This window comes from Gadus macrocephalus, chromosome 12 (genome assembly GCF_031168955.1).
Source record: "Gadus macrocephalus chromosome 12, ASM3116895v1".
NCBI lineage: Eukaryota > Metazoa > Chordata > Actinopteri > Gadiformes > Gadidae > Gadus > Gadus macrocephalus.
In genome coordinates this window covers 13,381,771-13,397,908 of record NC_082393.1, presented here as the reverse complement: position 1 = coordinate 13,397,908, position 16,138 = coordinate 13,381,771, and the positions used below count along the sequence as shown (strand labels likewise).

Here is a 16,138-nt window from a genome sequence, read left to right as displayed (position 1 = left end):
CTGATTTGGTGTTCCAAGGTGTACGACAGGTGCCTCTCACCTTGCAGATCTTGTATAGGGAGTCCTGTCCGTCTCCATCCGAGTCCTTGAAATAGTCATGGGCGGGGAAGGTCCTGTGGATATCCCTGGTGATCACCCCGTCCTGAGCGGATTCCTGGTAAATACACACACATCGTCCCACCAGAAGTGAGACACACTGAAATAGAATAGAATACAACTATATTCGGCCAAAGCAGGAATTTGTTCGGCAAAAAAAATCAGTAATTAAAAACATAAATGCAACACTAAACAACCCTATAACAACCCATTCGGGACCAATAACACTGTACATATGAACCACACACTGAACCGAGTCGATATGTATGGGCTCACTCAGGAAGGCTTGACTAGCTGAGACAATGAGGTTTGAGTAGAATTGTATGGATGTTGGAACAGAGCAAGGCCATTGGAATAGTAACATGACACATGCAAGATGCAGTTTGTAAGCAAACATAATAAAATAAAAACATCTTCTAAATGGCCTTGATCGCTGAAAAATTAAAGATGGTTTGTTTTGATGAGGCATTGCTGTCAGCTTCTCAAGGCCTTGAGGTGGAGCACAGACCCATCTCTGAATGTCTTCAACGATCAGTCACTGCCCACCTCAAACTCTCAGTTCAGCCCATTCATTCTGTGCCACAATAATCATCACAGCATTGTATGCCTTTTATATAAATAATTCCAATTGGTTAATTACAAGCTGCTTTACCATGGCCAGCTGCATCACCATAGCAAACCGGCCTCACATACACATACACACACACACTAAACACACAAACACTGTACTTTTTTCCTCTATGTGAAGTTGTCTATCACCCCCTTAGTATCTTGTGTGTTTGTCAAGTTTGTGTCATCAACAGGTAACAATGTTAACCAACCATGATTTTGAACCAACACAACCTGCCTAGCAACAATTACTAGATACTGACGCTGTTTGCACTAGGAATGTTCCAGATTGTATCAGAACAAGAAGGTGTTCACATAGCACCTGGACTGCTCCAGATCAACTAAGGCACTACGGACATCAAAATATATTCCACTTGGTGGATGTTATTATATTGAATATCACGTCTACTGTGACTGGATAAGTTCTAAGTATGGGTGGACCCTAGTGGGAATGGAACCACTGACTCTTACTGTGTTATTGCCTAGCTCTATCAATTGAGCTAAAAGTACTTCTTTAGATAAATTCCATACATATTCATTTACAATGTGTTCATCATAATGGTTTTAATGATACAAATATTTGAGATAGATGGTTTGCATATGATGAAAACAGGTTATGCCGGGAGGAGAGCACTATCTCTAAGCAGTAGAGCAAAGCCCAGGACTTGAGAGGAGCTCAAGCAGGGATGGGAGAGTTTTAACTCTCTGCAGACGGATCTTAACGTCTGACTGGCTGCTTTCTGACACTCATCACTAGTAATCTCCAGTGCAGAACAAAACTCCAAATGGCTTTTCTCCTGCCTCAAATCGCATACAACGGGAGGGAAATGAGGCAGAAAAGAAACACTAATTACACTCCCCAGGCTGCCACAACAACACAGCCAATACAACAACGCTACGACAACAACCACATCACAGGCACAATTGGCTGATCCGCAATTGAATATACAAGTACAAATAGAGACTAAAGTCGGTAGAAACTGAGCTAAATAACTATATACTAGTGAATTATATATAATCTACAAAGATATAACATATAATATTCCCAAAAAGGAACAGGGCTGAGGAGAACACCATCTAGCTCAGAAGCGCCACAGAAAGCAGTTAATGGATAATCCTCCAAAGCCCTGGATCAGCTAGTTACTTTCGTAGCGTTGTACGCCGGACAGTTGGTCTCTATATTTACATTCAGTGCAAAGCTGTTGACAAGATCTGCACACTTTAGAAGGGCTTTACCACCGCCGCACAACGCTCCTCATCCCGGAGCCTGCAGGGGTCTGCCAGTGATCTCCCCACCACCACACCCATCTGCCTCACCGAGCTGGGTGGCTCCATCTGGGAGAGGCACGGGGAGAAACAACGGGCTCCCCCTTACCGGATGAGGCCACGGCTATATAGCTACGTCACTATGGAAATGCACAGCATTATCAATGCGGGATTTTCACACTGCCGTGGCCATTTGCATCGTGAGAATTGGCACTTTAATCTAGTTCTGAGAGAGATGTGAATGAGATGAGAGAAATGGTTACCGCGGGTTATGTTATTGGGCACCAGTAGTGCCAATAAATAGCATAGCCAGGGAAAGGAGTGAATTCTGTGAGATTGCTATGGTGAAGCAACAAGACACCTGTGTTATCGTTTTCATCGCAGATGTGATCTCATCTCTTGCAATGTGAGGGTGGTAATGATTGGATGTCAAGAGAACAAGCCTGTAGGGATGAGGAGATTGCATTTCTAACCAAATGATGGCTTCTCTCTTGCACCGTACAACTTAGGCCGACCCAAGGTGTCAAGTAAGAAGTAGGTGAAAAAATACATCCGCCACGCTGCATCCGTGCTCCATGTACTCCATTGTGCTTTGCTTAGTTAAAACCATACGATTCTTGTTGCCGTTTGTGTCAGGCTACAAATATGTTCTTGCTCTGTGTGTTTTGGGCTTCAGGAGCAAGGTGTTTTCCTAAGGATCAAATTAGCAATTGGATAGATCATGTGAGCTTAGAATATACAGTGAAATTTCATCTCTGTGGAATGCATGACAGTATCTCGCTACAATACAATTTATACATAAAAATATATGTATCTCCATGTTAACTTCCTTCACTATATTTATTTTATGGAAATGTTTAATTATGAATTGAATTGAGAGAGCGAGTAAGAAGGATAGAGGGGAGGTATTGAGGGAGATAGAGAGAGAGTCATGGTTGATGGCAGGATGTGGCACAGTGACAGGTAGAGTTCCTATGAGTCCCCAGGCCGGGGTTCTGTTAAAGACCAACTTATAGTGAAATAAAAAAACCGACGGCCTTATTGCCCGCTGTCACACACACACACACACACACACACACACACACTCTTGTTAAACTCTCCGGATAGTCTCTTGTGATTGGCTCAAATATATATCCTGGCTTTGCTTAGCTGCATTAAGTAGTCTGCTGAAAAAAACAACACTAGACTGAAAATATTACTATTCCCAATTGGGAAAACAAACCATTTTAGAACACAGACAAAACAAGACAAAGACTTACATTATATCATTAAAGAAAGAGAGGTGTATCGAGGTAAAGAGTAAGGGATAGAGACTGAGAGGGACAGAGAGAAACTGAATGAGGGAGGAAGAGAAAGAAAGAGATAAAGAAGTGTTAGACTAAATAAGACTGAGACCTCTGCTCCTCCAATGTCTTCCCTCTTTCTCCTCTTCGGTTTCTCTTTCTTGCTTCTTTCCTCACCTCCTCCTCATCTTCTTTCATCTCCTCCTTTACTTGCTTCTTTTTCATGTCTAAAGAAACTTTCAGCCATGGAGTCTGTGCCTCACCACTCCAACGGTGCCCCCATTTTGCAGATGTTGACCAAGTGTTATTTTTACACACATTAATATTAAATTACTCTCTGACACAACAGTATACCTACACGTACAAACACACAGTAAGGAAATAGCCTGTGTGTGCTATATTTGCCTCATTATATTCTAGCTGTGCGTCTTTGAAAAATCTAAAAGGAACAACATATGAATGAATAACCAGGAGCACTCCGCAGTCACTGCTAATCACCATTTTTATTTATCCCTATTTTTAAACTGCAAATAAACTCGCGGAAAACTGCCTCTCGTCTCTAGGCTGTGCTCGGGGTTGCCATAGTGACGCAGCTCCTGTGATGCATGAGGATGTGTTGTCATAGAAGACAAAAGGACGCAGAAGCTCTACAGTAGTCAGTACATATATGTCCCCACAAGTCGGTCCACACAAGCAACACACACACACATACACACAGTGTGTGTTCATACAATGCTAACACATGTGGTTCCAGACTGAACGATGGAGGGATGATAAAGGAGGGGTGAAAGTAAGGATGGAAGGGTGGTTGAGCGATAAAGAAGTGACATGAAAGGACAGAATGATAGATACATGGTACACGAGTGACATAGGAAGTACTAATGATGGGGTATCGAGAGAAAAAGTTACAGAGGACAAAGGACAAATTATAGGGGAAGAAGATGAGTGATGGCAGAGAAGCAATCCAACAACCAACACACAAACCCGTTACCTACCTGTCTCAAATGCAGCCACCTGTTGGCGGATTCTCTCTCTCTCCCCCTCTCCCTCTCTTCCCCCCCCCCCCCCCCCCCCCCCCCTTCTCCCGCTCTCTGAGGAAGATCCTCCCTAACATTGTCGAGAATAAAAAAAATGTAGATTTCCCAGACTTCTGCAATGCCCTTAAATATGACTACGTTAATACCTTTATATATGTAATGTTTGTATCCCTGGTTAAAGGGACATTAGCAACCCTTATCGCCTATAGAAAATTACCGCCCGAGGACGTTCCTCCCTCAGCCTCCACAGACTCCTCCATTTGTTTCCCCGGCAGTTTAGGCGGCCGGTGAATAATATGGGGTTCAATGAGAGAGAGTGGAGTGTGACTAGCTAAGGGGTCTGAATCGCGCCAGAATCTATTCATGAATAGGCTGGAGCCCTCGCTGCACAATGAACCAATATGGCTGCGCTATGAATCAATAAGTAGGAGCCCTGGCTGTGGAACAACCCCGAGCGCCGCACCTATTTTTTGGCATTCCTCCGTTGGATTACCACGCAATCTGAAAGGGGGCCGAAAACACGCCGTAATTCTGAAATCACTTATATATATTTTTTTGATTTTCTTAAAACAACTGTAGCTGAAAATAAACACAGCCAAATAACAACCAATAGCTTCAGTCATTGAAGGCCAAAATAGGCCCAATGATAGGCCCAGATCATTTTATTTAGTTTTACAAATCAAGAGTAGGCCTGATTTGACTAATTGGCTTTGCATTTTTTCCTTCTGCCCTTGTAGTCCATTTCAAAGACACGCTGCCCACCAGCTTTCAAAGTACAACGCTTCCACTGGAGGAAATGTATACATTTTATTCACATAATGATCCCTCCTGGCTATTTTGTAGTTCACCAAAACACCCAGAAACAACTTCAGTCTCACATACTTATGCCGACATACGCCACTAACAGTGCAAGCAGGCCAATGGCAAGCAGGCCAATGGCAACCAGGAGCGCAGTTCTTCCCTCCCTAACTTTAAGAACCACCGGCCGCCACAATTATATATATATATATATATATATATATATATATATCCATGTGTGAATTAGGCCATATTATTTGGCCATAAACTGAGCCATTTGAAGTTTGAAATTCATGTGGTCATGCATCAGTCTCATCGGAGACTGCAAACGCGCAAAATCTAAATATCAACTTGTCAGATTCAAATGCGCTCATGGCTCTTAAAGGGGATGGGAGATGGCACTCATTGGTTTACTGCACGTTACGCCCAAACCACACCTACGGGTAATTAGGCTACTTCAGACCAACCCTTTTTAGATGTGTGCGGGGCGCAAATCATTTATCCTCCGGTAAAATAGCAGCATCGCCATCGAACCGCCCACAAAGATACTTGCGTTTGGCGCTTCTCACTTGCGTTTCAGACCGTTAAAATAGGGCCCTGTATAGTGTAGCTAGAAGGTATGGTAGCTAATACTAAAGCTATATGGTCAAGCGAGATAAGAATGTGCCGTGTCCAATAGACGTGCATGAAATATTCATATAACATAAATATTTACTCCTGATGTCTTTTAGTTTATGATTCTAAGCAATTATTATGAGGTTAACAGGCATTTAATAACAAGGTCTGTTAAACACTTAACACAGAAGTGTGTTGTTTCTACTATGTTTGTTCCCATGTGATTTGTAGATGGGTGAGAAGAAAAGTCATAGTGCCTTACCTGCTGTGTGCATGTGCACACACAGACACACACATGGTGCACAGCTTTGTTGATGCAAGGAGGACATGCACACCAGTCATACAAACGTGTTGTACACACACACACACACACACACACACACACACACACACACACACACACACACACACACACACACACACACACACACACACACACACACACAGGCTTCCAAACTACACACACAAACACACACCAGGTCTATTGTATTTACAAGTTTATTTGATAGACAGCTACAGTGACAATAGATCTAAAAAAAAAATAGATGTGGCATTGCTGAGCAGACATAATCTTGTTATAATAATGTAAGATATATATACTGTGGCAGACGCCAGGGAGGAGTGAGGGGAGTGGTAGGCCTGGCAACCTGCTGGCTCCACCCCCAAGCCATATATGGACTTCCTCACGTTAACGAGGCGAGCCTGGGGATCATTAAGCAGGGGTGCTCTAGCTTAAGAGGGCTAGCCAACAGACATGTTGGGAAGTTGGAGTTGGAAGAGGAGCTAGGGCTAGGTAAGGACAGGCAGGATCTGTGTGATCGCCTGGCAGTGTGGTACGCCCAGAGAGAGAGAGACAGTTGGAAGGTGTTTGACGGACGATAGCATAAAGGAGGTGGATGTCCCTTTCCCACCCTGGTTCCCATTTACTAGGTAAATAAACCATTGTGCTTGGAACTGCTCTGTGTGTTGTGTCATTTGTCTACTCAACTTGGTAGCGTGGAAACCCCACACCCACTGGCCCGCTACAATACACACATATATACATGCATACATATATATGTATATATACATATATATACATATATACATTTACACATATATATATATATATATACATATACATATGCATATATACATATACATTAGTGGTGGGCCGTTATCGGCGTTAACGGCTGCGTTACCGCAAAACTTTTATCGCGCGATAAAAAAAATATCGCCTTTAATCTATTTTCAAACACTTCCTTGTTCGGACCCATCACATGACTGGACTAACCAATCATAAGCTAGAATTTAGACTGAGGTAAATGTGAGGGAATCAGAGAGGCAGATTCAACAGAATATCCTGACTGTGTTAAATATGTAAACATGTAAATATGTAAGTAATAATTGTGTAACATAAATATGTAAATGATTAACTGACTAAACATTGTAAGTTCATTTCTATCAAATTAACTCCCAATATAAATTATATGAATTTCTTCTACAACTTTCAAATATTTAACTTCTTAACCTTACATTATTATGGATTATTACACGGCTCTTGTCAATGCTGTAGACTGCTCCATTCACTTGCATGGACGTTCCCAACGTTCAGCTGTCAATTATTTTTGTTTATGCTCCGTACACTTGCATGGGCACTTCACAACTTCCGGCGGTGAATTATATTTGATAATTTACCGTTGCCAAGTATAATTGACAGCTGTCAAGGTAAACGAAAGGATTTTTTGCCGTTTGCCATTTTAATCTAGATTAATTCCAAAATTAATCTAGATTAAAAATAATAATCTATGCCCACCACTAATATTTATATACATATATATATATACACATATACAGGGTATATTTTTACTACCTCCACAATATTTTTTACTACCAACACGACATCAAGCAGCGGGGCGGGGAGTATGCAAAGTACCACTACTTATTATAAGGTATAAATGTGACACTGCCGCGATCCCTGTAGCCCTAGTGCTGCTGCTGCTAGCACCGCAAAACAACGACATAGAGAGTAGATGTCTTCACTCCCGCGGGACGCGACGCAAAATAGTGCAGCGTGGGGCAAAAAATTAAAGCTCATTGCGGGGGCGGGCGTGATGATAGAGGTGCATTTGCGGGTGCGGGATGATACACTGCACTCCCGCAAATCAAATATGAGGGTAAAATATAAAAATTATCATGAAGCCCTCATCAATAATCAAAACCTACTTTTCCAACAACTTTTCCTTCATGGTCGAAGCAGCAGCTGATTCTTTTACTTTTCATTTTTCATTTAGACGTGCTGGTACTGACCTGCAGAGTTTTTAATATGTGACTGTTTCGTGTTTCAGTTACTGAGGCCTATTTAATGTTTTGTATGGTTGAAAACGTGCAGGCTTACCAATAAATATGTTACCAATACTGGTAGCCTAATGAATTAAATGCCCGCTCGTTTTTTGCAAGCCAATGGACAGGCCTTTCCTGAGACAGAAAGTAAACATCCATCCTTGCGGGCATTTGCGGGTGGGAGCGGGATATAATATCATAGATGCGGGCGGGAGCGGGACTAAAAATTACAGCTCTTTGCAGGAGCGGTTGGGAGCAGCAGCAGTGGGAGCAGCACTGTACAAGGCGGGAGCGGGAGTGAATATTGTGACACGCGCAGACCTCTAATAGAGAGCTGCTCCCCCTTCGCACGAAGCCGCTGCTGGTGAATGCTCGAAGCGTTGTGTGATTTAATCGCTTTAAAGCCGTTCCATGTCACGTTGTTCGTTTTTTTGCACAACGAGCAAAAAGCTTCTCGGTCAATTCCCATCACGGGTCTTTAAATGTCGGGTCGTCAACCCATGTTTGCGAAAACTTGCATTTACCCATTCTCTCATAGAGCTAGAAACTCAGCCTTACAGAACTCTGAGGGGAAAAGGCGGAAAATGTTGCTGGTGTTACTCCGAATTCTGCGACCCACCGAGAAGTGTGGCCCCAGGGGGCGCAGTTGTACATTTTCTGCAACATGCACGTGTGCATTATAACAAAAAACATAAATAAAACATAAGATCTCCGGTGGGTCTTTCTTTTCTTGATACTAACATTAATTCTAAACAGCATTTTACACAGTAGCCTATAATAGGAAATGCTCAAAGGTAAATAAGCGAAATGTAACCATGACTGTAGCTTTTTATGGGTAAAGAAGCAACGTTGAAGGACCCTACTAAACGCCATATCCATTGTATGGGTCTGTAAAATGCTGGTCTGTAAAATGCTGTATATATATATATATATATATATATATATATATATATATATATACATACATACATACATACATATATATACATATATATACACACACACACACACACACACACACACACACACACACACACACACACACACACACACACACACACACACACACACACATATATATTAGTGGTGGGCATAGATAATTTTTTTTTATCTAGATTAATTCCACAATTAATCTAGATAAATCTAGATTAAAATGGCAAACGGCAAAAAAATCTGTTTGTTTACCTTGACAGCGGTCAATTATACTGGACAATGGTGATTCATCCAATATAATTCACCGCCGGAAGTTGTGAAGTGCCCATGCAAGTGAACGGAGCATAAACAAAAATAATTGACAGCTGAACGTTGGGAAGGCCCATGCAAGTGAATGGAGCAGTCTACAGCATTGAAAAGAGCCGTGTAATAATCCATAATAATGTAAGGTTTAGAAGTTAAATATTTGAAAGTTGTAGAATAAATTAATATAATTTATATTGGAGTTAATTTGCTATCAATGTACTTACAATTTTTAGTCAGTTAATCATTTACATATTTATGTTACACAATTATTACATATTTACACATTTAACACAGTCAGGATATTCCGTTGAATCTACTTCTCTGATTCCCTTACGTTTACCTCAGTCTAAATTCTAGCTTCTGATTGGTTAGTTCAGTCACGTGATGGGTCCGAACAAGGTAGTGTTTGAAAATAGATTAACGGCGATATTTTTTTTATCGCGCGATAAAAGTTTCGCGTAAATGCAGCTGTTAACGCCGATAACGGCCCACCACTAATATATATACACATATACACACATATATATATATATACATATATATACAAATATATACACACACATATATATATATACACACATATATATATATATTAGTGGTGGGCATAGATATTTTTTTTTATCTAGATTAATTCCACAATTAATCTAGATTAATCTAGATTAAAATGGCAAACGGCAAAAAAATCTGTTTGTTTACCTTGACAGCGGTCAATTATACTGGGCAATGGTGATTCATCAAATATAATTCACTGCCGGAAGTTGTGAAGTGCGCATGCAAGTGAACGGAGCATAAACAAAAATAATTGACAGCTGAACGTTGGGAAGGCCCATGCAAGTGAATGGAGCAGTCTACAGCATTGAAAAGAGCCGTGTAATAATCCATAATAATGTAAGGTTTAGAAGTTAAATATTTGAAAGTTGTAGAATAAATTAATATAATTTATATTGGAGTTAATTTGCTATCAATGTACTTACAATTTTTAGTCAGTTAATCATTTACATATTTATGTTACACAATTATTACATATTTACACATTTAACACAGTCAGGATATTCAGTTGAATCTACCTCTCTGATTCCCTTACGTTTACCTCAGTCTAAATTCTAGCTTCTGATTGGTTAGTTCAGTCACGTGATGGGTCCGAACAAGGTAGTGTTTGAAAATAGATTAACGGCGATATTTTTTTTATCGCGCGATAAAAGTTTTGCGTTAACGCAGCCGTTAACGCCGATAACGGCCCACCACTTGATTGATTGATTGTCTTTATTTCTAACATGTAAGCAATAAAAAAAAACATGATTATTAATCAATTAATGATTATCAATTGATTATTAATAGATGAAATAAAAAATAAAAGAGACAACAAAAAAACACACGAAAGAAGTAAAATTAAAAAAAAAACTTTCTACATGCTCAAAAGGGGGTAGGAGGAAGTAAAAAACCTTATCTAGTCCTACCCCTTAATAGATCAATTTAGCTTCGATCGATGTCACCAACATGTCAATATAATACAAGCTATAATAATGCATATAAATATGAATACAGAATAATTGTGTGTATATATATCGTCGCTGTCCGATGAAACTCGCGTATATCCAAAACGGTTACTTTTCAGGAAATGAAAAAAACACCCTAATTTCAAAGCAGTTGAACGTAGCGTTGTCATACTTGGTACGTCGTCTTTAAATGTAGTCGTAATATTGCCAGTGTGATGGTATAGTTCACATTTTACCAAAATCGAGTTTAAATGGACATACGTGCATATTTTACCGTAACGGTGGTCGATACGCGTTCTTCCGATCATGAATGGGCAAGTCGCGTTTCATACTGACAGATGAATAGGCTACGCTAAGTTTATTAAATAGCCTACGTCCAACCTAAGGCTATTTAATAAACTGAGCATAGCCTATAAATCTTGTCAGTATGAAAATCAGTCTACTGATTCATTGTCCCTTCATATTTATGTATCCTGCTAACTATGAAGCGATAATGAATCAGTACACTAACAAGCTATACAGAGGTTGTAACGTTAGACCTACCGTAATTGTGTCACTCCTCCACTCCTTGACCTACGTCTCAGGCGACAAGGGGAAAACTTTTTCTTGCGATAAAGTTAGGCCTACTGTAAAGGAAAGCTATTGTCTCACCAGGCTATCATCAAAATAATATTTATTTGGCACTGTATTGCAGAAAAGAAAAGGAAAAATGAAGCTGCCATTTCACTAAACTCCAACTAGCCCGTTCCTGTTTAAGCAGTTACGGCTAATTAGACTCACTACTGCTACTACAGGTGGAATTATAAAATAGCAACTTGCCTAAATGCAAGATTTTAATCATGTCTTTCCTGTCAGATTGGCAGATAGGAATTCCAAGAGTTCAACAGATAAAACCAAGTCATTTTCAAACATGCACATAAACAATTACTTGTCAATACTCAATAAATATAACATTTCATTAATACATTAATCAATAAGACATGTATATAGGTAGTCAGAAAAACCACACTGGCTTTTATCAATAAATAAATAAATAATGTTTGATAGTGGTGTGTATGTCATTGTTTGTGCTATTTGAGCTGACCATCACTCATGGTCAAGTGCATCATAAAATGGATGAAAGTCCTTCGGTAAGACATGTTTCAGTTCTTGAAGGTGCTTGAACTTCAGTGCTTTAATTTTCTGGGGGGATGTATAGAGTGGGGCCACGCTGACACACGCCTTCCTCAGGGATGGGGATGTGAAGGGTTGCCAGTTGTCGGAGTGGAGTAATTTGAACTCCATACTGCCGTCCACATTGTATCTAATAGAGAGATGAAAGGAAAGAGGGATGTCGGGGAACAGAGAATAGGAGGGAACCAAAAGCAAGTTTAGATTTAGGAAACAAAATATTTTAATATGATGTGGCTAATATTTCATGTATGAAAAAGTAGTCTGTACAGACCTGACTGCTCGGAGGTCATGCACCGTAGGATCGCCTGCTTTGCTACCAGGTCGAATTGACTTGCAGATTTTCACTTTGCTGAAGTCTTGGAAAAAGCTGTAATCAACATACTTCAGCTCGTATGGTTTTGGACTTGAACGAGCTCCCCGAATGACTGCAGCATACTCAGCTGGAACGTGTACATCTCGGTTCCTTAACTTTCTTTCGATCACACTGTGCACAGAGTCACATTCCATCTGTGTGTGGCCTCTTTGAAGGTACTTCTGCGTCACTTGCTTTTTTCTTTCAGTGGCAAACTTTAAGAGGGCATTGCTCAGGACCAGGTTTCGGTTTTGATAACCACACCCATCACTCCAAAGAATGAATTCAGTGTAAGTGAGGTGTGTTTCAAGATAGTCCACAATGCAGGAGGCAAACTCATTGGCAGAGACCCCCCCCTCACCCTCATGCCAAAGGTAATTTGTCGCTTCATGTGATGCCATATTGTAGATGGTAAAATTATGGACACCAAGCTTCATTTTGAAGTAGAGGGCAGACGCTTGAAGCTTTGGGCAGAGGAGAAGGCCCTGCAGATCCATGCATGCAACCAAGGTGGTGTTATTTGCAAGTTGCTTGTCCCTATCCTTTTCTGCTCGTGCCTCGTCCTTCTTAACACAGTGTTCCTCCCACACAGCAGCCTCGATGTTCCCGGCTTTGAAGGCACAGCAAGTGTCACACTGATCTTTTTTTGGATGGAACAATGACAGATTTAATTCTTTAAAGGTGTTACTGAACACTTGTCTTGACAGAGCCTGGATGCCGTTGGCTGCACATGTCTGCTTATATTGTGAGTGGAGATGATTGATTGACTTGAATAAAGGCTCCAGGTACATCTTGGAAGAGGAGGACCTACAGTAGTGCGATGGTACTTTCGGCAGTTCAAGAAGAAAGGACTTTAGGAAGTCCCGCTCCTCTGTCCTCACCCTCACTCTTGCCGTCTTCTCAGGACTTTCATCTCTTCTTCCAACCCATTTTAGAACACTCCACTGCTTGATGCCAAGGGTCGACAGGAACATCCGCTGACAAACTCTGAGCCTTCTACCATCAACACATAAAAAACAACAGAGAGATGCTGACCTCCGAGACTGAACCGCTTCCGTCCGGCGTCGCTTGACATCACTCACCTCCACCAGTGACTTCACATAGATTTTCCTTTCTTTCCAGTCCAATTTCCCCCAAAAATACTTGAATATTTTTTCCCTCTTCCCTTCATCGATTTCGGTGCAGTGTAGTTTGCTGGATTTCCGGCAGGCCTCAGCCAGGCACCGCCCCTCCATTTTTCTTTCTTCTATGTTGATGAATTCATTTTTTTTTCGTCCAAGATATGATTGGCCCCTCATTCTTCTCCTTTTCTGAATGTTACCCTTCCAAGCGTCTGGGTTGGCCCTCTTTCTTGACCTTCCCCGGTCAACAGCAACATCAACATCAACAGCTTATGATTAAAAGAAAAACAAAAGAAAACATGTTTCACAAATTCACATTTCTCTTACATGGTTTCTTAGCATGTGGAAGTATGTGTGTCAGTGTGTAGGCATGCATTAAAGTTTGGCAGTGGTGTGTGTGTGTGTGTGTGTGTGTGTGTGTGTGTGTGTGTGTGTGTGTGTGTGTGTGTGTGTGTGTGTGGCTGAGCCCATTAGTAGCTGACAGAAATGTAAAAAAACAAATTGACAATAAGTTACTCACCTTCATTGACAGGTGTGTATTCCGGGTCATTTTCAGGATCGTGTTCAAGTGAGTCTTAGAGCAATATAGAGGAACACATTTAGTACAACAAATGCACTTATGACATCATTCTGATATAAGATTGCATTCATTTGGACTCATAATTGATTAAATACACTAGATTTGTAATTAGTAATGGGCTTTAGTCTGTCCAACTCAAAACCAATGTGAGGTGGAGGCTGTAGTGTAGCCTAATCTGAGAATAAGAATAATAAGATACTTACCATCACTGGCACTTTCAGAGTGATTGTCATTATCACTTTCCAGAGAATCTAACAACAATAAAATATAATGTACATTTAGCACACGACAATGCTTTAAAAATTCAGAACTGAGCAGCAAACGTACCTATTCTCTACGAGTAATCATTTTTAATTTAGCTACATACAATTTGATGAGTTAGTATTTGGATTCCTTCCTTGATCAAGGGAATCAGAACAACAAGTGTGGCAGGCTTTCATCTTAATGTGCAACACATCAATAGGCTTTGGGTTGCAGAATAGTAGGTAGCTGCTACTGGGAGAAAAATAATTTAAGCCTAAAGTACATACCCTCATTGGCAGCTGTATTTGCACTGTCACTTTCAACTGAATCTGAAAATGACAGAGGGAAACCATTTAGAGTAATGAATACAGTTTAGACTTTCCTGTCTGGTTGACTCAATTTTAGTTTCCTACAAACCTTCCTCCTCATTGTTGACCCTCACGTTCGCCTCAAGTACCCTATCATACCTGACATTGACCATTTCACACATCTCCTTAAGAGAGAAAGACATCCTGAAGAAAGGGAAAAACCCAGATCAGAAAAAAAATATAGCGCTATGCCCAGTCAACATAGCTTCACTTCGGAAATCCTATTAAAGTACAGCTAAATTAATTAATAAATAACCAAAGATTGAAGTTGGAGGATGCTTGCAGGTAGGCAAAAACCCTCAACTAGTTTGGTGGTTTAGTCAAATATCCTATTGGCGCTTCTTATTGGCTATGCAGCTTAAATAATAACATAATCAGGCCGTATAGAATGCAAAATGTTTAATAGCCTAACTTTCAATAGATGGGAAAATACATGAACATCTAACATGAACGTCGCAATAACGAGGCATAGTGTTACGAGTAGCTTATGTGTGTGCGCGAGAATGGCAGTGTGCGCATGTGTGTGTGAGTGACGTCAGCGAGTGAGTGGACGAGCGAGGAGAGCGAGCGGTAGCGCGTGATAGACGCACCTACCGCTCGCTCGCTGACGTCACTCACACACACATACGCACACTGCCATTCTCGCGCACACACATACGTTACTCGTAACACTATGCCTCGTTATGAAGGCGGGAATGAAGCGGCCACCGATTATTAACAGGATGGGTAGGCCTACTTTATTCTACCGAAATCGTTCGCTTATTCACTAGACAGTGTCTAGTGAAGAAGCGAACGATTCTGGTAGTTCGCTCGCTTCTTCACTAGACACTGTCTGGTGAATAAGCGAACGATTCCGGTAGAATAAAGTACCCATCCTGTCAATAATCGGTGGCCGCTTCATTCCGACCTATAAGCAGACCAACTGCCGGTCAAATCACACAAAAAATAGAGACAGGGATCACACAGGCAGTCTTTTTCGCTCTTGGCCCACTCTGGATAAATGTCGTTCATATCGCATATGAGGACTTCGAAGGGTGTGGAGACATGAAATCCTCCGTAACCACGGAGAGCTGTCATCACAGAGAGGGCATCTCGTCGCAAACTTACGGCATCAATAAGAGGGGGTGGTGTCAGCAGACTATTATTTAGACAAATTAACAAATTTCAATCTGACAATTTTACCGGAGAGTTAGAAAGGGCGTATCGCGCTTCTGCCTTCTCACACTGCGAGACAGGTTCATGGGTTAAAAAGTTAAAGTGAGTGTCGCGATTACGGTTTCGATACGCGTTACAGCCCTATTTAGCCTACTTAATTTACGTTCTTCAGTCAGGTTCACAATAAAAAATATTCGGTGAAAATTACTTCATCTTATATTGCAACTAGAATAAACTTGAGAACAGTTGACAAAAAAACTAAATACCTTACCTTCAAAGTGTTATTCGGCTACCCGATGATGCGCTTCCAGAGACGCTAATGAGATGACTCCACAGGGCGGGAGATACGCGGCGGGACTGACAGCTTTGACACCAAATGGATATA

At 41.0% G+C, this 16,138-nt stretch overlaps 2 protein-coding genes and 1 long non-coding RNA gene across 13 annotated transcripts in view; all 3 read right to left on the bottom strand.

The window, feature by feature from the left end:
- rabgap1l (RAB GTPase activating protein 1-like) overlaps window positions 1-16,138 on the bottom strand; it is a 192,923-nt gene that overhangs the window by 52,192 nt on the left and 124,593 nt on the right. For all 11 annotated transcript variants that reach the window (XM_060066819.1, XM_060066821.1, XM_060066812.1 and 8 more), the window contains one exon: window positions 41-154. In XM_060066819.1, coding sequence (XP_059922802.1) covers window positions 41-154 — 114 coding nt within the window. The remainder of the gene's footprint in view (window positions 1-40; window positions 155-16,138) is intronic.
- On the bottom strand, window positions 11,813-13,334 carry LOC132469001 (uncharacterized). The gene is made up of 2 exons (XM_060066912.1): window positions 12,206-13,334; window positions 11,813-12,064 (listed from the first exon to the last, which is right to left on the bottom strand). The coding sequence occupies exons 1-2, from the start codon at window positions 13,258-13,260 to the stop codon at window positions 11,848-11,850; spliced, it is 1,272 nt and encodes a 423-aa protein (XP_059922895.1). The 5' UTR covers window positions 13,261-13,334; the 3' UTR covers window positions 11,813-11,847.
- Window positions 13,425-16,138, bottom strand: part of LOC132469073 (uncharacterized) — a 2,867-nt gene continuing 153 nt past the window's right edge. Inside the window, exons 1-2 of the long non-coding RNA XR_009528334.1 lie at window positions 16,025-16,138; window positions 13,425-14,742 (exon numbers count right to left, since the gene is read on the bottom strand). The exon at window positions 16,025-16,138 is cut by the window's right edge and continues 153 nt beyond it. This is a non-coding gene — a long non-coding RNA (uncharacterized LOC132469073). The remainder of the gene's footprint in view (window positions 14,743-16,024) is intronic.